We start from the raw sequence: 20,001 nt of genomic DNA, 5'->3' as shown, positions 1-20,001 counted from the left end.
CCTCCCCCTGCGGGACTGGGGCTGGCGCGCCCCAGACCCTGGCCGCGGTGTCTTCATGATGACAGCAGCCCCCTGTCGGGAACAGCGCGCACCCGAGTATGAAACGCTTTCATGTGGGTTTCCACGGGGTCCTCACACGGGAGCTCAGGGAAGGAGGCCAGGGAATGGACTGTTGTCCCATTTTGCAGACAGAAAACCAAGGTCCAGAATGGGGAGATGTGCGTGGGGACTCCCAGCGAGGTGGTGGCGGTGGGAGACAGGTCTTGCTCCTCCAAATGCAGCCCCCCTTCCATCGGGCCACTCCGCCGCACCTGTCAGAGGAAAGGGCGGAGCTAAGGGATTGGTGAGGCCAATGACTGGCAATTCTTTATTTTTTACCCCCTCCTTTCCTTCTGTTCCTCTCCCTTACCCCGCCCCCACTTCCCTTTCCTTCCCTTCTGTTCCCTCTTTCTGTACCACCCAGGTCAGAACTAAGAAGTATTCAGAAGCCAAGTCATGGATCCACCTGCACGTAAAGAAAAGTCCAAAGTTAAAGAACCTGTCAGCAGAGTTGAGAAGGCCAAGCAGAAATCAGCCCAGCAGGAGCTGAAGCAAAGACAGAGAGCAGAGGTGAGGTTACATACCTATCATCTGGTGGAGGTGACGCGGAAGAGAGAAATCGTCCGCCTGTGATGGGGAGCCCCGCCTGCCTGCAGGCAAAACAGGCGTCCTCCAGGTTTAGAGAGATGATCGTTGAGGGCCAGAACGGTGAAGTGCCAGCCCATGGTGGCATGCCAAGTTAGTGTAGGGTCTCCAGGTGACTCCTGGGGCAGAGGTTTGTGCTAGGGACCCGAGGGCAGGGAGAAAGGAGAAAGAAAAGGGACATGTGAGAGCGGGGTCAGTGAGAGAACGCGTGTCAGACACCCCAGCACAGATGTTCTGCACCCACCGGTGTGTCCTTTGGTCCGTCAACACTTACCATCAGTTTGTGAATAAAAAGTTGAAACTATCGCCCATAACCACCTGAGCCACACCGGCCAGGCCAGTGTTACATTTTTTTCTAGAATTATTTGTCTTGTTGTTTGTGACCATTTTCGTCACTGTGGAATTCCATTTTCCTTAAAGATTATAGGATTTTATCACAATAAAAATATTTTTATGAAAAAAGGTTATAGGATCATTCAAGCTTACTATTGATTCTAGTCAGTTTCGATCATTTTACTTTCTAGGAATTTATTTCATTTACCTTTCCAAACTTATTGACACCAAGTTCATAATGTTTGCTGTAATCTCTATTACATCAGTATTTCTGTGGTGTGTGGTTTTTTTAATTCTAACAGTGTTGTTTGTGCCTACTCCCTTTTTGTCTTGGATCAGTCATGTCGGTTTGCTTTAGCATTTTCAGAGAACCACCTTTTGGTGATCCTCTCTATTGTACATCGGGCTGCTTTTCCATTAATTCTGCTATTATCTTCTATGTGTCTCACTTCTCAATTTCTTTATTTGCCCCTTTCTTGTCTTTTTAATTCATCAAGAGTTATTTTCCCTAAACACAAACATTCCCTTTGTTTTTGTTCTACAAATTGGGAAGTTATATGATGTGTCTGTTCTGTAGTGGACAGGTTGAGACTACAAGGACAAACAAAGATGAGGACTAAGGTAGAGCCCCTGCTCTTCACCTTAGAATGTCTGTTGCAGTTTTTGTTCCAGCCCACCGTCTGTCCTCGGTCCATTCTCACTGATGTAATAGATGCCTCCTATGTGGCCTGTCATCTCTCCTCCGCCCACTCCATCCCTCACATGGTCTCCAGTTATCTTTCCCAAAGCCCAGATATAATCAGGTTGGTCCCCTGCACACCTATCTTTGGTGGCTCTCCAGAGTCGGCCAGATAAAGTCCAGGTTCCTTGGCATGGCAGTTAAGTCCCTGACATACTCTTCTTGCTTTCTCCAGTTCCCCAACCCTCCTCTATAGTATCCTTCATATTAGCATACTTGAAGTTTCCAGAACTAATCCTGTACTTTTCCATTATATTTATTTAATCATAATATCCCCCGTCCCCATCACCTATCAAGTCCCTTCCCCAAACTCTATCTGTTCAAATCCTACAGATCCTTTAAAGGCCAGATTAAGTCACCTGTTTCACTGTTTCCTGATTCCCCAAATGGAACGAATATCTGCTTCTCCTGTTCCCTTACTGGTGCAGTTCCGGCACTTTCAAGTGGCGCCGCCTGTTGTGTCTGAAGATAGGTTGAGCAGCTGCCTCCATTGCTAACACATCTTTTTCCCCCCTTAGATTTATGCCCTTAACAGAGTCATGACCGAACTGGAGCAGCAGCAGTTTGATGAGTTCTGTAAACAGATGCAGCCTCCTGGAGAGTGAGCCGCCCGTGTTCAAACCAGATGGGACCCCTGAGGCTTTGTCTGTGAGCTCAGTACCAGTTTTAAGCTGAGGTGGCCCATGTGGAGCCTGACAGAACTAGACAAGAAGGCATTTGTGTTATTCCTAAAACTGGATGAATCTGAACTTCCTATATGTAACTTCTGCTTCACTGGTTCCTCCAATTTGAATTGGCCCAATGCTTGCTGAAGAGACTTGTTTTATTCTCCTAAGATAATACTCTTATTTTTTAGACCTTTTTCTATTGTTTGAGAAAAATCAGTGTTTCTTGTGAAACTGTAAATCTCCAAAAAAAATAAAATACTAATAAAATGTGCATTTGCTCATACTTTACTTGGGGGTGCCTAGCCATAAGAAATGGATCAATGTTATAGGAGAGGAAAAGTGAGGTGAGCAGAGGGAACCCTTGCTCCTTCAGGAGGAGAGTGGAAGAGAGCGGGAGAAAATGCGGCTGCTTCCAGTTCTCATTCTTCCTGGGGCTGAAACTCTGCAGTCCCCTGATCCTCCGTTTGTAGCCACACACTGTAAATCTGTGCCCCTCTGCTCCCCGATGAGCTGCTACTCAGGGCCAGAGCTGGAAGCCAGGGTCCTCTCACCTTGCAAGTGTGGACAGCTAGCAGCAGGCCTGCACCAGCAGGAGAAGAGGGCAGGCATTGCTTTTTCATTTGGCAGTGACTTCACCAGGCCTAGAAACGGATTTAGGATGGGGATATTCAGGCTGGAATGTCGGAGCTCATGGATGTTTGTAAGATTTGCACTACATTATACTAACATTGTATATAGCTCTCTAGAATGTGCAACTAAGTCAATTCATCTCCAAAGTAAACCTTTTTGAGTGCCAGGTATTGGCAGACAGCAGAAATCCAAAAGCATGTTTATGAAGGAAGTTACAATATAGTGAGACAGACATAGTCATCTAATTCTGAAAAAACATGTATGGTAGATGAATAGAGAGCAGTGGGGGGCGGGGGGGGAGAGGGACTGTGTTTCTATAGAGCCAGATCAGAGCACTGTGGACTTCTCTGGATTTTTATTTTTAAATCCTCAATTCAGTTTGAAAGCATATTTGCCACATACATTGTTCTGCAAACTTCAAGAAGTTAGTCCTGAGGTAAAAGTGCTCTGGTGCCCAGCTGAGGAAAAGGTGGACAGCCAGCAATCCTTTGTATACCATCTGCAGGTAAAAGTCAAGAGAGTGCTGGGGTTTGCTGCTTTTAGCAGACCTATGTTCTTTTTTGAGGTGTAACTTTAGGGTTCCATAGATACTGTTTATTTCTATTCACTTTGGATTTTAGAATATGAGTGGCATTTTGAATATCTAGAGTTTAGTACTCTAGACCTTAGGAAAAAAGCATATACTGAGGGCCTAGAATCCAAATGATCCTTCAAGCTTCCAATATGACTAATCTCTAAATGAAGCAAAAGGCAGAAGCTTTGTTGAAATAATTACAGAATTTCAAATTGGGCAACCTGATTGTCCTATGACTAGCTCTGCTTTATGGAGCCAGAGTATGTAAATTCATTGCAGCATTATAACTAGAGGCCCGGTGCACAAAAATTTGTGCACTGAGGGGGTCCCTCAGCCCAGCCTGCCCCCTCTCATGGTCCGATAGCTCTCAGGGGATGACCTACTGATGGCTTATGGGGGAGCGGGCCTAAGCTGCAGTCTGGCCTCCCTCTGCGGGAGGCCACCAGGCTGATCAGGGGAAGGTGCCGCCCCCATCACCCCGCTGCTGCTGCCACTGCCACTGCCACTGCTGGCCACTGCAGCTTCCAGCCCTCAGCCATTGCAGCCGCCAAGGTGTTTTCATCAACACAGACTCCAGTCCCTTCACCACAAAAATATGACAACTTTCCTTGGGTATTTTCAAGATGTCTCTTTCATAGGATATGACATTTCTTTCTTTCTTTTTTATCCTCCCTGAGGATATTTTCCCACTGATTTTTAGAGAGCATGGAAGAGAGAGGGAAAGACAAAGAGAAACATCAATGTGAGAGGGACACATTGATTAGTTGCCTCCTGCATAAGCCCTGACTTGGACCCATGGTGCAGCAGCCATGGGGGCTGCTGATCAGGCCCTGCCTCTCTCTCCCCAGCCCTCACAGCAGCCACAGTGGCTGCTGATCAGGCCCTCCCCTGGGGAAGGCTCAAGGAGGCCCTCACCACGGCCCCGCCCCTGACACGGCAAGTCCCCGCCCACCCGTGCCTGCTGCACAGGCAGCCTGCTGATCAGTCGTTACTATGACGGCATCTTGTACAATTTGCATATTCCTCTATTATTAGTATAGATAGCCAAGATATGGAAGCAACCTAGGTGTCCATTGATAGATGATTGGATAAAGAAGAGGTGCTACATATATGCAATGGAATATTACTCAGTTATCAATAATGAAATCTTACCATTTTTAACAACATGGATAGACCTAGATGGTATGTTTAGAATAAGTCAGACATAGAGGGCATTATGCTAAGTCAAATAAGTTAGACAGAGAAAGACTAACAACCACATGATTTCACTTATCCGTGGAATCTAAAACAACAAACAAAACAGAAACAAACTCATAGATATAGAGATGGTTGCCAGATGGCAGGGAGGTGTGGGCTGGGTAAAAAAGGTGAAGGGATTAAGATGTGCAAATTGGTAGTGACAAAATAGTCATGGGATATAAAGTAGAGCATAGGGAACAGAGTCAATAATGTTGTAACAACTATGTATGCTGCCAGGTAAGTAATAGACTAGACTTATCTAGTAGACTAGACTTTGTACGCTATGTAAATGACTAATCACTGGGTTGTACCCCTGAAACTAATATAATATTGAATGTCAACTGTAAGTGAAAAAAAATTTTTTAAAAGAAATGCTATGTGGCTGGTGTGGCTCAATTGGTTGAGCATCGTCCCATGAACCAGGAGGTCATGGTTCAATTCCCAGTCAGGGCACATGCCCAGGTTGTGGACTTGATTCTCAGTAAGGGGCGTCAAGAGACAGCCAATCAATGTTTCTCTCGTTGATGTTTCTATCTCTCCTCCCTTCCACTCTAGGAAATCAATAAAAACATATAAAGAGAGAGAGAGAGAGAGAGAGAGAGAGAGAGAGAGAGAGAGAGAGAGAAGAAAGAAAGACAGAGAGAAAGAAAGAAAGAGAAAGAAAGAAAGAAAGAAAGAAAGAAAGAAAGAAAGAAAGAAAGAAAGAACGAAAGAAAGAAAGAAAGAAAGAGCTCTAGCCAGTTTGGCTCACTGGATAGAGTGTTGGCCTACAGACTGAAGGGTCCTAGGTTCAGTTCTGGTCAAAGGCTTGTACTTCAGTTGCAGGCTCTATCCCAGGCCTTTCTTTCTCTTTGCCTCTCTTCCTCCCTTCCACTCTCTCTAAAAATCAATGGAAAAATATCCTCGGGTGAGGGTTAACAAAACAAAACCAAAAAAAAAAAAAGAAATAAGAAATACCTTAGTGAACTGAGTCCTACCCCATTACTGGATCAATACCAATTCTGATGAGTTTCCTTTCCAAGGGATTAATCTTAGTGCAAAAGGTCACACAACTGGTTATAGAGCTGGAATGCAAACCTGGCCCAAAGTGAGCTTGGAAAAAATTCTGTTCCATCCGACATGAACAACTGTTGTCCTGAAGGGGTTCAGATCCCTGAATAAAGGGGAAGAAGGGAAGGCTGCTGGCCCTACTATGGGCTGTTCTGGTTTGAGACACCATGTATCTACCACAAGCACAACACAGGAACAAGGAAAGATTTAGTGAGGATAAGGCAACAGGCTGGCACAAACCACACACGAAGCCAGAAGGAGTGGGAAGAGCTGTTTAGTTTCTTAGATGCGCTTCTTGCCTAAGACACTCTGTCTTGCCCCACAGAACATCTGGAAAGAAGATGTAGGAGAGAGACCACATCAGGCAATAAAAAGCAATTATTGAGAATGGAGAAAAAAACAGTATGATGACACCTGGAAGGAGAAAGAAATACAACACTCAGTTTTTATGAAGCTTTCTTACATGTATTTCCCACCCCTCTCCTCTCTCATCCCCACTCACCTCCAAGATAAACGATTTTTTTCCAATTCTCAGATTCCAGGATTTCATCATGTGGGTAGTAGCTCTGGTCCATCATGAATAGAATCATAAGTGAGGCCATGCAGGAGAGAATGAACGTGTTGCCTTTGGTCAGAAGGGCGGTGGAGGCCAGAACACAGGAAGCATAGGGGCAGGGTAGACCCTTGTATGTGAAGGAAAGGCCGCCTGGGGAAAGAAAAGATGGGGATTAGCTGTTTGCTGCTGATCTCAAGGTATCTGCATGAAGCAGGCCCCTGTCACCTTTGGGTTTTCCCAACCCCTCACTCCAAACCCCCTTAATCTCAGGACAGTAGCAGGCTGTAAAGCATTTAGCTATTCATGGAGACGGTGCATGGGCTCGCATTGGATCCCCAAGGCACTAGGAAAGCAGACTGCTAGGACCAGGGGTGTGCCTTGGCCCTAGGAAGCCTCTGTAGAAGGGCCCTAGATCTAGGCTGCATCTGTACTCCCTTGCGTTGGAATCTTAGGCAATTGCCTTTGCCAGAGCTCCGTATCTCCATCTGTTTTAGGAAACTGGAGTACAACCTCTGGGTCTAGAAGAGTCTAAATCCGCTGAAACCGGTTTGGCTCAGTGGATAGAGCGTCGGCCTGCAGACTGAAAGGTCCCAGGTTTGATTCCGGTCAAGGGCATGTACGTTGGTTGCGGGCACATCCCCAGTGGGAGATGTGCAGGAGGCAGCTAATCGATATTTCTCTCTCATTGATGTTTCTAACTCTCTAATCCATGTGCTTCATCCAAAGGTTACGTAGTGAGAAAAAGGCATAGCTGGCCCAAGAATGAGGGCCCTAACATCCCCATCCCCCACCCCCCACCCCCGACCTCCTCAGACTAGGGCTCTTCCAGTGCAGCCTCCAGCCTCCAATGGGTCTGGGGCACAACAGAAGGAAGGAAGAGGGACTTTATAAAAAGAAGGAGAGGAGTCAGTTACTGCACTCAACAGTTCCTCCCCCTCCATGGTTCCCAAGCTCAGACATAAGGCTGGGTTTCACTCACTAGCTGAATAAAAACACAGGCGGAAAGAAGCAGCTAACACATAGATGATGGCCAGGAGCCCATTCAGAGGCCCATCCACGCCTAGGAGCAGGGCCGAGGCCAGGCCAAAGGTGGTGAAGACAGCAAAGTCATTCAGCTCAGCTCCTGCTCCAGAATGCCAAGGTTAGAACTTACACTTATACATCGTGTACATTAGTCCCCTCTGGTGGGGGTGCTGGGATGGTGACAAGCACGGTCTGAGGTCCCAGAAGGTAACATCTATTCCCCTGGGTGTCTATAGATCAAAGACTGGTCTTATTCTGGCTCCACCTTAGAATGACCATGTGGCCTTAGAAAGTCTTTCCTGACCCAGGTCTTAGTTCCACCCTTTAACATGCAAGGATTGGACTACAACTGGATACAAATTAAGAAACTATGGAACCATTTTTTCAAGCAAAATCTGACACAAAAATATTTTTTTGATCAACTGCTCTGCTTGGAGTAATTTTTCATTTCCCCTCTCTCCCACCATCACAACCACCATTCCCACTCCCAGTTCTTGGACTGGTTCTGAACAGGAATTCAGGGGAGACAAGACAACTGAAAGCCAGGCTAAGGATAACCAGAGATCAGTAAGCGAGCCAGCAAAGGAGCTAGATCTAGGCTGAGGGGCTCCAGCTCCAACACTAGGGTTGCTTCTGCTATACTCAAGGGATGTAAACAGGACTGGTGACTGATAAAGGCCTGTGAGTGTTATACAATGAAGGAGCTGACCTGACATGGGAGCTACTGGGGTCAGGATTTAGGAATCTGAGGCCTGGACTCACCTGATTTGGAGCATATATTGAGATGTCTAGTGATTGTCCTGACTGCCATGTCCATTAGGAAGCCGATCAGAAGCATCCAGGAAGCACAGCTGGATTTCCTAGTGTGGGCCCAAACAGGACAGCTTTCATAGACTCCACTGGACAACCATTTCACACACCTCCAGTACACTAATACACTTCCTACATTTGCACACATACACACCCCTGAAAGTTTCCCACATTCACAGCCTTCCTGATATACACAGCTTTATATGCCATGCACATGTGCACACACACACACACACACACACACACACATTCCTTCTATTCTCTCAACCCACAATCTTGAAGTGGTGCCCAAACCTCCTAGGTCCGTGGTCGGCAAACTGCGGCTCGCGAGCCACATGCAGCTCTTTGGCCCCTTGAGTGTGGCTCTTCATAAGCCTTAGGAGCACCCTAATTAAGTTAATAACAATGTACCTACCTATGTAGTTTAAGTTAAAAAAATTTGGCTCTCAAAAGAAATTTCAATCGTTGTACTGTTGATATTTGGCTCTGTTGACTAATGAGTTTGAATCACTAAGGTCCCCTCCAACTCTAAGTTCCAGGTATATTCAATGGCCCAAGGGTCTTAGGTTCTAGCCCAGCCTCTGCAAGTACGTATATTACTGTGAATTCTCAGATAAATCACTCCCCTCTTTCTCTAGGCCTTTTTGTTCCTCCATCTGTAAAATAAGAGGTTTGTACCAAATGATTTCTTTAACACATATAACAGTAGGCCTATTCGTATTATCTATTTCTCTTACTGTGAGTTCTGATAGTTTAGATCTTTTAAGGAATTGGTCCATTTCATCTAGGCTATCAAATTTGTGGGCACAGAGTTCATAATATTCTTTTATTATACTTTTAATGTTCGTGAGATCAGTAGTGATGGCTCCTCTCTCATTTCTGATATTGGTAATTTGTGCCTTCTCTTTTTTTCTTGGTTAGCCTAGGTAGAGGCTTATCAATTTTATTGATCTTTTCAAAGAACCAGTTTTTTTGTTTCATTGATTTTCCCTATTAATTACTTGTTTTCAATTTCATTGAGTTCTGCTCTAATTTTTATTATTTACTTCCTTCTCTTACTTTAAGATTTAATTTGCTCATCTTTTTCTAGTTTCCTACAGTGGAAGCTCAGGTTAGTGATTTTAGATCTTCCTTCTTTTCAATTTTTCTAAAACTATTTTGAGTAATGTTAGGTTTATAACATTAGAAGGAAAGTACAGAGTTTTTCCATATTTCTCCACCTCTCACATATGCATAGTCTCCCCATTATCAACATCACTTACCCGAATGGTATATTCTATTTCTTGGTACATAACCAAGGATGAACCTACATTGACACATCATAATCAGCCAAAGTCCATAGTTTACCTTAGGATTCATTCTTGGTGGTGTACATTCCGTGGATTTGGACAAAGGTATAATGACATATACCCATCATTATAATATCATATAAAGTAGTTTCACTCTCCTAAAAATCCTGTGCTCTACTGAATCAGGTCCTCCCCAAGCCCCCTATCCTTTCTGGCAACCAATGATCTTTTTATTCTCTCCATATTTTTTTTTCCGACTATGTAGACTTTCAGATTAGCTACTTTCATTTAATAACATGCATTTAAGTTTCTTCCATGTTTTCTCATGGCTTGATAATTCATTTCCTTTTTGCACTAAATAATATTCCATTGTCTGGATGTACCACAGATTTTTTTTTATCCATTCACCAAGTGAAGGACATCTTGGTTGCTTCCATGTTTTGGCAATTATGAATAAAAGACCATAAACATACAATTGTGTTATTTTCCTATTGTTAAGTTTTATAATCCCTTATCCAATTAATCTTTTGCAAATATTTTCTCCCAGTCTGTGGCTTGTCTTCTCTTTGCTTCTTCTTCTTTTTAATCCTCATCTGAGGATATGTTTTTATTGATTTTAGAGAGAGGAAGTGAGAGAGAGTAAAAAATCAATATGCAAGAGAAACACCAATTGGTTGCCTCCTGTAGCCCAACAGGGATCAAACCCACAACCTAGCTATGTGCCCTGACTAGGAATCAAACCTGCAATATTTCGGTGTACAGGATGATGTTACAGCCAACTGAGCCACCTAGCCAGACCTGTCTTCTAATTCTCTTAATGTAGTCTGTTGCAGAGCAGATTTCTCTTCTAGTATATGAATGTAATGCTATGAATTTCCGTCTAAGTACTGCTTTTACTGCATCTCACAAACTTTGGTAAGTGATACTTTCATTTTCTTTGAGTTAAAAATATTTTTTAATTTCTCTTGAGCTTCTTTTATTTATATATTATTTAAAACTGTGTTTAACCTTTACATATTTTGAGATTTTCTAGTTATTTGTTATTGACTTCTAGTTTAATTCCATGTGGTCTGAGAGTGTATTTTATATAGTTTCTATTCTTTTAAATTTATTAAGGTGTGTCTCATAGCCTGGAATGTGGTCTATCATGGTGAGCTTGAGAAGAATATGTATTCTGCTGTTGTTGGATGAAGTAGTCTATAAATATCAATTGGACCCAGTTGATTGATAGTGCTATCAGTTCAACTATGCCTTTACTGATTTTCTGTCTGCTAGCTCTGTCAATTACTGACAGAAGGGTGTAGAAATATCCAACTATGATGGTAGAGCCATCAATTTCTCCTTGCAATTGTATCAGTTTTTATCTAATGTATTTTGATGTTGTAAATGACTCCCAAGAGCTCTTTCAGATCCAATATTTGAGGATTCTATGCTTCTGTCCAGCACGTGCTCCTGGACCCCTTTGAAAGCAACCACCCCAATCTCTGGCAAGCCTGCCCTAGGAGGCCATCCCCAAGTCTGCACTCTGACTGCAATGCTTGGGTGGCCCAGTAGAAGGAAACAGAAAGCCTGACCCCAGACCTCAGCTGTCCCCAAACAACCTCATCGTTTCCTTTGTTTAGACCTATGCCTATGTGTTTAAAGGAACTGGGCCCATGATAATAACATAAAAAACACACTCCCAGAAGATTAGGCTAAATTAAGAAAATAAAGATTTGCTGCTGCAGGTATGCCTCACTTTATGAGACTCCCTAAACCTAGACTTAGAGAATCATAAAATTTTCAAACTGGTAGGGAACTTAAATATCATGAGACACAAATCCAGAAAAGCCATCCACTGATGATTATAGAGATTCAAACAGATTAGGAGGATGTTATTTGCATTATAAAGGATTTATCTATAAAGAGCCAATTTGCCAAGGCATTGAAATATGACTCAATTTATAGAAATACCATTTGCTTACAACTTTTTGAGACCCATATACATGTCTCAGATTTTCCAGAGCAGTGTTAATTTTAAATATTCCACCAGATCATGTGTTCTTATTTAAGAATTTAAAAATTTGAATGGTAGTGTACATACCCAATAATTGTGTAGCAAGCACGTCAAACGCGCGGCCAGCAGCTGGCGGCCGGCCAAGGCATGTGCCCTGCCAGCCAGGAGTTTGACATGCTTGGTAAAGGCTACCAAAGCAGAGCCTCCTGATTTTCTTGAAAAACCCTTCTAGACTGCCATATCTGGAAGGAACCATAGAGATCATAGTGCGAGCTCCTTGTTTTAAAGATGGAGAAACTGAGGCTCGGGGATGTGACCTAGCCAAGGTCACATACTAGGTTGATGATAGAACTGAAGCTAGACTCTTGGCCCCTTGACTCCCAACCTGCCACACTTTCTTCTGCCCCCATTTGATCTCCATGTCTCAGTGCCCGGCTCTCTAGATTTCCCACTTCTGTCTTCATGCCCATGGCTGAGACCTTGCTGGGCCCCAGACCTACTTGCTGAGGCTGCAGAAGATGGAGAAGAGCCCCATGATCAAGTTGGCCAGCGACAAGACATTGGCAACATCTTTCCAGGAAATTTCATTCATCTGGAGGTGACTCTGGTCTTTGGTCAGGAAGAAGCTGGTGTACTAACCTGTGGCCCAGAGAAGAGGGGCAATGGATTCCCAAGGTCGGAGTCCCAAAAGAGGCTCCGAAGAACCAGGTAGCTCCTGTTTCCCTAGATTTTCTCCCAGAACGTCACCCTCCAAACACTGTTCCACTGGCTGGAACGAGGCAGACAGTAAGTAGGTGGAGGAGACACGGAAGTAAAGACGAAGGAGTTGAAGCTGAGTGTCTTGGGAAAGCACAAGAGCGAAGCAACTGAACCAGCACAACCATAGTTCCCATGCCTCTCTGACTACATCCCTTACCCCATAGTACAAACCTCCCTCTAGCCATATGCTGACCCTCATGGCACCCCATGACCCAGGGTACAAAAGTATGGGCCCTTCCCCCCTTCTGAACTCTTTGTCATAGATGAGACTTTTTTTTTAATTACAAAGCTATTATCAATACTTTTGATGAGCCCCACAGAAATAAAAAGCACTGGAAAGGGGTAACACACACACCCGAGGAGTGGTCCAGGGGAGAGAGGCTACCTGAGGGGAAGGAAGCACAACAGGGACCCGCTGCAGATCCAGCCTCCTCTGTCCTGCAGGCCACGCTCACGCCCTCAGGACAGGACTGCGACTGAGGTGCCTTAAGGTTCTGGTTCTGACAGGCCCCAACCAGAGCAGCAGGCCCAGCTCCAACAGGGGAAGGAAAAGGTGAGAAACAAAATGAATGTGTATAGCATAGACTATTTCACAAGGCGCTTTCACTGTGTGCTCTCTTCTGATCCTGACGATTTCAGGAGACAGTGCTATTGTTCTCACCATTTAACCCTCACTCATTTTTTTCAATATATTTTTTATTGATTTCAGGGAGGAAGGGAGAGTGAAAGAGAGATAGAAACATGAATGATGAAAGAGAGTCATTGATCAACTGCCTCCTGCACCCACCCCACCCCCCACACTGGGGATGGAGCCTGCAACTCAGGCATATACTCTGACTGGGAATTGAACTGTGACCCCCCGGTTCATGGATCAGGACTCAACCACTGAGCCACATTGGCCAGGCAAATCCTTACTCATTTTAGAGGTGAGGAAGCTGAGACTCTGCCTCCACTCAACATTTCTGTACAGTCCCAGGCCCTCTGGTCTGGACAAGAGCTAAGACAATCATGGTCCTTTCACATAAACCCTGACACCAAGATGTCAGAGGCTGGGAAGGGCTGGACTTGCAGTTTGGGACTGGGAGTTTATCAGGGCAGCACTGTGGGTTCACTGTTCCCACAGGCCACCGTTTCATCAAGGGTGTCAGTGACCACATACCAAAGCCACTGGGACTCCTCAGACCTTCTCATGCCAGGGCCACTGAAAACCTAAGACTGGAAACTATGTGAGCCAGAATTATAGGAGAAGAGGGGAGGGGGAAAAGGACTGGCTGCACACTCCCTCCCCCTGAACCCCTCCATTCTGGTCTCCCCTGGGCCTCAAGGCTGACCCCAGCAAACCCAAACACCACTATCACAGCCTAGTCCACTGTTACCTGGAAGAGCAGCATCCCAGCATCTCCGCCTTTAACTGGCAGTCAGCAGGTGCCAATTATTAGACACACCTCATCATTACCAGTTCGGTGTTTTTTAAAATTAATGCTCGGTTATCTACTATGTTATTTCTTTGATTCACAAAACACATTCACCTCTGTGGTTTTCATTGGCACTGTGAGGTCTATCAGGTAAGGATCACTATCCCTACTTGCCAGGTAAGACAAAGAAGACACAGAGAGGGGAAGAACTTTGCTCAAGGTCACTGACACCCTTTGGAAGTGGCAGACTAAGACTCAAGACTTCTATAAGGTTCCTCTGTATTCTGCTGTCTACCGACCATCAGGACCAAGCATATTCACCGTAAACTCAGACTGAGCTAGGTGCTGGGGAAAACCCTTGGTCCTTGTCTCCATGGAACTCCTAGGCTATCCAGGAAAAGAACTCATGCATGCATGTGGAGACTTACTCTGTTCCTGGAGGTACCCATCTGACAGACGGGGAAATGGAAGTTTCAGGATAGTTAAGCAGCTTATCCCAGTAAATGGTGGAACCAGGATTGAATCAGGTCTCCTCTTTCCCAATTCAATGCTATTTTTAGCATAACGAACATGTCCCAGGTGTAAAAGAATGTGGACCTGAGAGTGAGGGCTATAGAAATCCAGAGGGAAAAAAGAAACAATCTATTCACTCAGCAAACATTTAATCATAAGCAAGATTGGTGCCTGGTGCTTGGGACACAAAGTCTAAGTCCTGGTCTCATTTCTCAAGGAATTCAGCCTAGCAGAAGATTCAACCCTGCACTGAAGTGACCAGGATGCTGAGGCAACATAGAAGAGGGGAGCAACAGGTCAGGGGCTTAGAGAAGGTTCCTCAGAGGTGGGGGTCATAAATGAGGCATTGCTCCCTAGCTTCTTGGAAGCCATCAGTGGCTCCCCAACGCCCTCAGGATGGCATAGTATTCCAGCTCCTTCATTTGGTATACAAGATTTTCATAATGAGGCCATGCTCAACTCTTAGCCTCCTATCTCCATTGCCTGTTAATCCTTTCTCTGACCCTTCCTCTGGTCTTGGGTTGGGGGGTGGTCCTCTTTAGGAAGCCTGGCACACCATACCACCCCAAACCTGTTAGGTGCTCCTCCTCTGTACTGCCACATGTCCTGTACACACCATGTCACACTGGGCACTCTGTATTGGCATTGCCTATCTTGTCTTCCTCTCTACTACAGGAGAAGCAACGTGAGTGCAGGCCAAGGTTCCCTGTGCCCACTCTGAGGCCTGGCAATAGAAGCTGTTCAATGAGTGATACATTAACAGCGTACGTCACTCTGGTGCTTCCCTGAGATCCTCTCACTGCACCCAATTACGTCTCTTCCTGCACCAAAGCCTGGTCAGTTTGTCCTCCAAGAAGCCTTCTCAAATGAACTCTCAACAATTCCGCGGCTTCATCACACGTGACATCTACCCAACGCTCATGATCTTCCATTTATTCAATTAAAAAAAATATATTTGCTGATGCCTGCTCTGTAAAGGCCTGTGTCATCTGGAGGTGGAGAGAACAAGACCCAGGCTGCACCCTCAGGAAGCTCCGAGTCTGGTAGGGGAGGCAGACATGTGTAGGGACAATGAAGGCAGCATGGCAAGTGTTCGGTTGGACAAGGGGATATCCAGTTGCTGCAGGTGCAAAGGGAGAGAGAGACTAAGTCTGGGGGAAGGTTTCACTTGACTGGAGGCAAGTCAGCGGGGATGCCCAGGTGTGACCTTGAATTGCAGCCTGTGGCTAGGCAATGGTGTTTAGTAAGGAGGTGTTTTGGTCAGATAGGAGTGGAAATGGAGGGTGGTCTGAAGGGAACTGCAGAAAACTAGCCATGAGACTGGTGAGGAGAGTGAGTAAGCAGAACTGCCTGAGGTTTCCCAGGAAAAGAAAGGAATGGCCAAGCCGGTCCCTCCCCGAGGAAACCCCAGGAGCAGCACTGAAGTGAGCAGCTCCAAGTGGAGGGTCCAGCAGGTGTGGGGCACAGGACACAGGATATAGTCACTCTATTTAGAGACACCCTCCCTCCCCCTCCACGCTCCCACTCCACCCCACCCCACCCCACCCCTCGGGGCCAGCATCCCTCAACAACAGAAAGCAGGCCTCTCTTGAGCTGGTCCCTCCGAATTGGAGACACCGGAGCTCCCCACCCGGCTGTACCCCTCCCGGCTGTTCCCTCCCGGCTGTTCGGAATTCAGTCCAGGCTCCACTTGCCGAGGACCCGCCCGTGGGAAAAGGCGCTGGAGATGGAGCCAGGCCTGGCTGCCCACACTTCGGAACCACTCCATCCCCCAGGGACCTGGTTGCTCACCGCACTCGAGGGACACACGCTGCCGCTTACGCTCACCTGGGAACAGGACATTCCTAAATGGGTGGGGCCGCAGTCCTTCCCTGCTTCCTGTGCAGCGAAGGGACCCAGCCAAGCAAGGGGCAGCGGCACTGATCCCAAGGCTCTTGCCCTGGCTCTTAGCTCACAATCCCTGAGAGACAGGGGAGGGGCAGCCGGCTTTAGCTGGCGAAAGAGGGACCTCAATTTGCTGGGGAGCCCTAGGTCTTGTAGTGAGCGCGGTGCGGCTTGGAGACATCTGACGGGAGGGGACTATTTTCGGTCAGGGCGGTGTGGGAAGGCTTGGCAGGTGAAGAGAATACAATGCATGGTGAATGGGAGGCGGACTGGAAGAGAGTTGGGAAGGTAAGCCGAAGGGATGGAAGCTGGGGTCCTAGGATGTAAGGTCCGTGTGGGCAAGGCTTGCACTGTGAGGTGCACTGGTGTATCCTTGTGCCCCTAAGAACGTTTAGGCGTACAGCAAGTCTCCACCCCCATCCCCACCCCCCATATTTGTTGGATAGACAAGCTGAGTAATTTACACCCAGTCCTGAAAATAGTACGTTTTTAAATATATATAATCTTTATTGATTCCAGAGAAGAAGGGAGAAGGAGAGAGATATCAATGATGAGAATCATTGATTGGCTGCCTCCTGCACGCCCCCTACTGGGGATCGAGCCCAAGGGTCCACAGGCTGACTGGCCACTGAGCCCCAAACCAGCTAGGGCAGTTACATTTTAAGCAGGAAAGTGAGGCGGTCAGGTTGGTTTAGAAAGATTATTCTGGCAGCCAGTGGAGGAAGGCTCTGTAATACTGCATTGTTGGTCAGCAACTAAAGGGAATGGGAAGTAGCAGACTAGGAGCCAAGGTGAGATGGGATCCCAAGAGTGTGGGAGAGGAATGAGAGGGAGAAGGTAAGAGTCTCTCTAAAGCAGCGGTTCTCAACCTGTGGGCCGCCAACAATGAAAATACTTCCTGCATATCAGATATTTACATTACGATTCTTAACAGTAGCAAAATTACACTTATGAAGTAGCAACGAAAATAATTTTATGGTTGGGAGTCACTACAACATGAGGAACTGTATTAAAGGGTCGCGGCATTAGGAAGGTTGAGAACCACTGCAAAGTGACTAGATTTGGCCACTTGGATGAAGAGTGTGCTACAGAAAGAACTTTGTTAATATTGGGTAGGATCCCAGGCACCAGTTCTAACACCTGCCCCACATTCTCCCACCCACCCTGCCACTAAGTTAGAGGGATATGCAAAGAGCAGGGGCGGAGTTAGGAGCTCAAGTGGCACTGCCTCTCCTAGTAACCTGGAGGGAAAAGTCACAGCACAGGATTTAGTGTGTCCTGGTGGCTATAGCCACAGGGCATGTTCAATGTTTTACAGGCAGTGTCATCATTTATTAGATTTTCTCAAATGCCCAAGGTATTAGCATTCCGTTCTCCAGAAGAGGAAATAGTGGATTCATTGATTTTATTGAAGGTTATACCATTAATAATTCGTGAAGCTGAGACCTGAACACAGTCTGACATGAAAGTCAGATCTAAGGTGTCTGAGAAACTAAAAGGAAGAACCAGGATGGGGGCAAGTTCATCCAAGGTGTGCTGCAAGTTCAAGCCAAGGGCCAGATTGACTTCTGTCACTTGTGTTTCTCTTAATTTGTCCATGCCATGTGGTCCATTAAGGTGGTAAATTAAAAACTGTAGCATAATGGTTATAATACTGGCTTTAACTATTTTTTTTTCCTTTTTTGTGGCTTTAACTTTTAACCAAGTTACAGCACTAACACTGACCAATTGTGTAAATTTGAACAAGTTACCTTGTTTCATGAACCTACATTCTAGTCCAGTGATGGCAAACCTTTTGAGATCGGCATGTCAGCATTTTGAAAAACCCTAACTTAACTCTGGTGCCGTGTCACATATAGAAATTTTTTGATATTTGCAACCATAGTAAAACAAAGATGTATATTTTTGATATTTATTTTATATATTTAAATGCCATTTAACAAAGAAAAATCAACCAAAAAAATGAGTTTGCGTGTCACCTCTGACACGTGTGTCATAGGTTCACCATCACTGTTCTGGTCTGTAAAATGGGATTATATAAAGCACTTAGCACAGAGTAAAAGCTCTATTATTATTATTATTATTATTATTACATGATCATGCATTTGTTAGCTGAAACTTCCCCAAGGCTTCCTTCAGAAGAGGGAGAAAAGCAGGAGTAGCTAAGAAAGCCCCTTTTCTCCATCTTCCAGAAGTTTCTAGTTTCTTCCCATTCTGGATCTCACAGGAAGTGAAGAACAAGAATAAGTAAGGTTAGACAATCTACCCTTGTGATAATATGGTAGCCACTAACCCTATCTGGCTCTTCAGCACTTAAAATATGACTAGTCCAAATAGAGACATGCTATAAATACACACCAGAGTTTAAATATTGTTTAAAAAAATAAAATAACTAATATTTTTTAGTATTATCTATTGAAATGTTAATATTCTGCATATACTGGGTTAGTACAATGTATTATTAAAGTTAATTTCACCTGTTTCTGTTTTTTTAATGTAGCTACCAAAAATTTTAAAACCACACATGTGGCTCATATTGTATTTCTTCTAGCTACATTGACTGAGATCCTTTGCAGGATATAAATAAAGGCAGAGCTCCAGATGTCCACCTACTCATCCATTCATTATTAGAGTATTTATTATGTGCCAGGCACTATTTTAGGTGCTAGGGATATAGCAGTAAACAAGGCAGATGCCATTTCTGTCCTATTGGGAAAGGCATCCAATAAGGTCTGGTCGTGATAAGGGCTATGGAAAACAAAGCAGTCAGAGTGATTTTGACATGGGAGCTGGTATTTCTGATAGGGTCATCTGTGAAGTAGTATTTGAGCAGGACCTAAACGATGAGAAGCTGCAAACCATGCAAAGGTCTGGGGGGATATTCCAGGCAGATGGAACAGCAAATGTAAAGGGTCTGAAGCAGGAACAAGCTTGGTGTGTTAGGACGGGAATGGCAGCAGGAACATGGTGAATACTGACAGTGGCAGATCACATCACACCTTGGCAAAAGTTTAGATTTTATTCTAAGTATAATGAGAAATTGTTGGGTTATTCTTATATAGAGGTGTTGTGACCTGCTTTATAATTTTCAATGATGATGCTGACAGTCTCTGTGGAGACAGAATGAAGGGTGAGAATAAAGGTGGGGAGCCAAGGATACTTACTGCATTAGTGTAGGCCAGAAATGTTGGTGTTGTGGACGAAGAGGATAGTGGTGAAGGTGGTCTGAAGCAGTCAGATTTGGGATGTATTTTAAAGACAGAACTAAGATGACTTGCTGATTGGCGTGGGAAGAACAAATGAAATCATGGATGACTTAGGTTTTTGGCCTTGACAACAGTGTGAGATAGATGCTGATGGAAATATGCGGAGAAAACTGGTGATGAAACAGGTTTTTGGAGAGAACTCAAGACTTCCACTTTGGACATGGTTAAGTTTGTAATGATGTCAAATAAGGCTCTTGCATAAACAGTTTGTGTGAAACTTGAGGGAGAGATCAGGGCTGGACCTGCATGTCAGTCAGCAGCATATGGTGGTATTAAAGTCAAGGGGATGGATTAGAGAGAAAGTCAACAGGGCCAAGGGCTTGGCCCAGAGCAGTTAAAAATGTGCCAGGAGCTGAAAAGGTGGAATTAGTGAAGTAGGAGAAAAGCAGATATTGTAATTCCAAATCAAAATGAAGGAAAAAAACCTTTCAAGCAGCGAGTGCACAACTGAATCAAATTCTGCTTAAGACTACAAAGGCCTAATTGCTCTAGGCCAGTGATAGCGAACCTTTTGAGCTCAGCATGTCAGCATTTTGAAAAACCCTAACTTAACTCTGGTGCCGTGTCACACAA

The 20,001-nt window shown here is 45.0% G+C and overlaps 2 protein-coding genes across 4 annotated transcripts; one reads left to right on the top strand and one right to left on the bottom strand.

Moving 5' to 3' along the window:
• The first annotated feature begins 6 nt into the window (after positions 1-6).
• SVBP (small vasohibin binding protein) lies at positions 7-2,707 on the top strand. Of its 3 annotated transcripts, XM_015563177.1 has the most exons (4): positions 7-96; positions 189-249; positions 464-609; positions 2,275-2,707. In XM_015563177.1, exons 3-4 carry the CDS (start codon positions 496-498, stop codon positions 2,359-2,361), a joined length of 201 nt encoding a protein of 66 aa, XP_015418663.1. In that variant the 5' UTR covers positions 7-96; positions 189-249; positions 464-495; the 3' UTR covers positions 2,362-2,707. The 3 variants fall into 3 exon arrangements, with proteins under 3 accessions (XP_015418663.1, XP_006762653.1, XP_015418664.1); XM_006762590.2 differs by lacking the exon at positions 189-249; XM_015563178.1 differs by lacking the exon at positions 189-249 and having other exon boundaries at positions 7-113.
• A 3,468-nt stretch (positions 2,708-6,175) lies between these two features.
• LOC102755839 lies at positions 6,176-17,803 on the bottom strand. Its single transcript, XM_015563201.1, has 6 exons — positions 17,609-17,803; positions 12,092-12,225; positions 8,259-8,356; positions 7,453-7,596; positions 6,420-6,623; positions 6,176-6,331 (listed from the first exon to the last, which is right to left on the bottom strand). Exons 1-6 carry the CDS (start codon positions 17,801-17,803, stop codon positions 6,192-6,194), a joined length of 915 nt encoding a protein of 304 aa, XP_015418687.1. The 3' UTR covers positions 6,176-6,191.
• Between the last annotated feature and the right edge of the window lie 2,198 nt (positions 17,804-20,001).

This window comes from Myotis davidii, unplaced genomic scaffold, assembly GCF_000327345.1.
Source record: "Myotis davidii unplaced genomic scaffold, ASM32734v1 scaffold458, whole genome shotgun sequence".
In the NCBI taxonomy this organism is placed as follows: Eukaryota; Metazoa; Chordata; class Mammalia; order Chiroptera; family Vespertilionidae; genus Myotis; species Myotis davidii.
The sequence above is the reverse complement of the archived record's forward strand: the minus strand, read 5'-3'. Positions and strand labels throughout refer to the sequence as shown.

What these genes read in the sequence shown, in the direction of transcription:
- SVBP (XM_006762590.2), top strand. Translation starts at nt 496, where the DNA reads ATGGATCCACCTGCACGTAAAGAAAAGTCCAAAGTTAAAGAACCTGTC. An exon ending in AGCAAAGACAGAGAGCAGAG is followed by an intron (nt 610 to 2,274) that starts GTGAGGTTACAT and finishes TTCCCCCCTTAG; the next exon opens with ATTTATGCCCTTAACAGAGT.
- LOC102755839 (XM_015563201.1), bottom strand. Translation starts at nt 17,803, where the DNA reads ATGCTACAGTTTTTAATTTACCACCTTAATGGACCACATGGCATGGAC. An exon ending in ATCTTCTGCAGCCTCAGCAA is followed by an intron (nt 8,357 to 12,091) that starts GTAGGTCTGGGG and finishes GGCCCACACTAG; the next exon opens with GAAATCCAGCTGTGCTTCCT. An exon ending in AAAAATCGTTTATCTTGGAG is followed by an intron (nt 6,332 to 6,419) that starts GTGAGTGGGGAT and finishes TTCTCCTTCCAG; the next exon opens with GTGTCATCATACTGTTTTTT.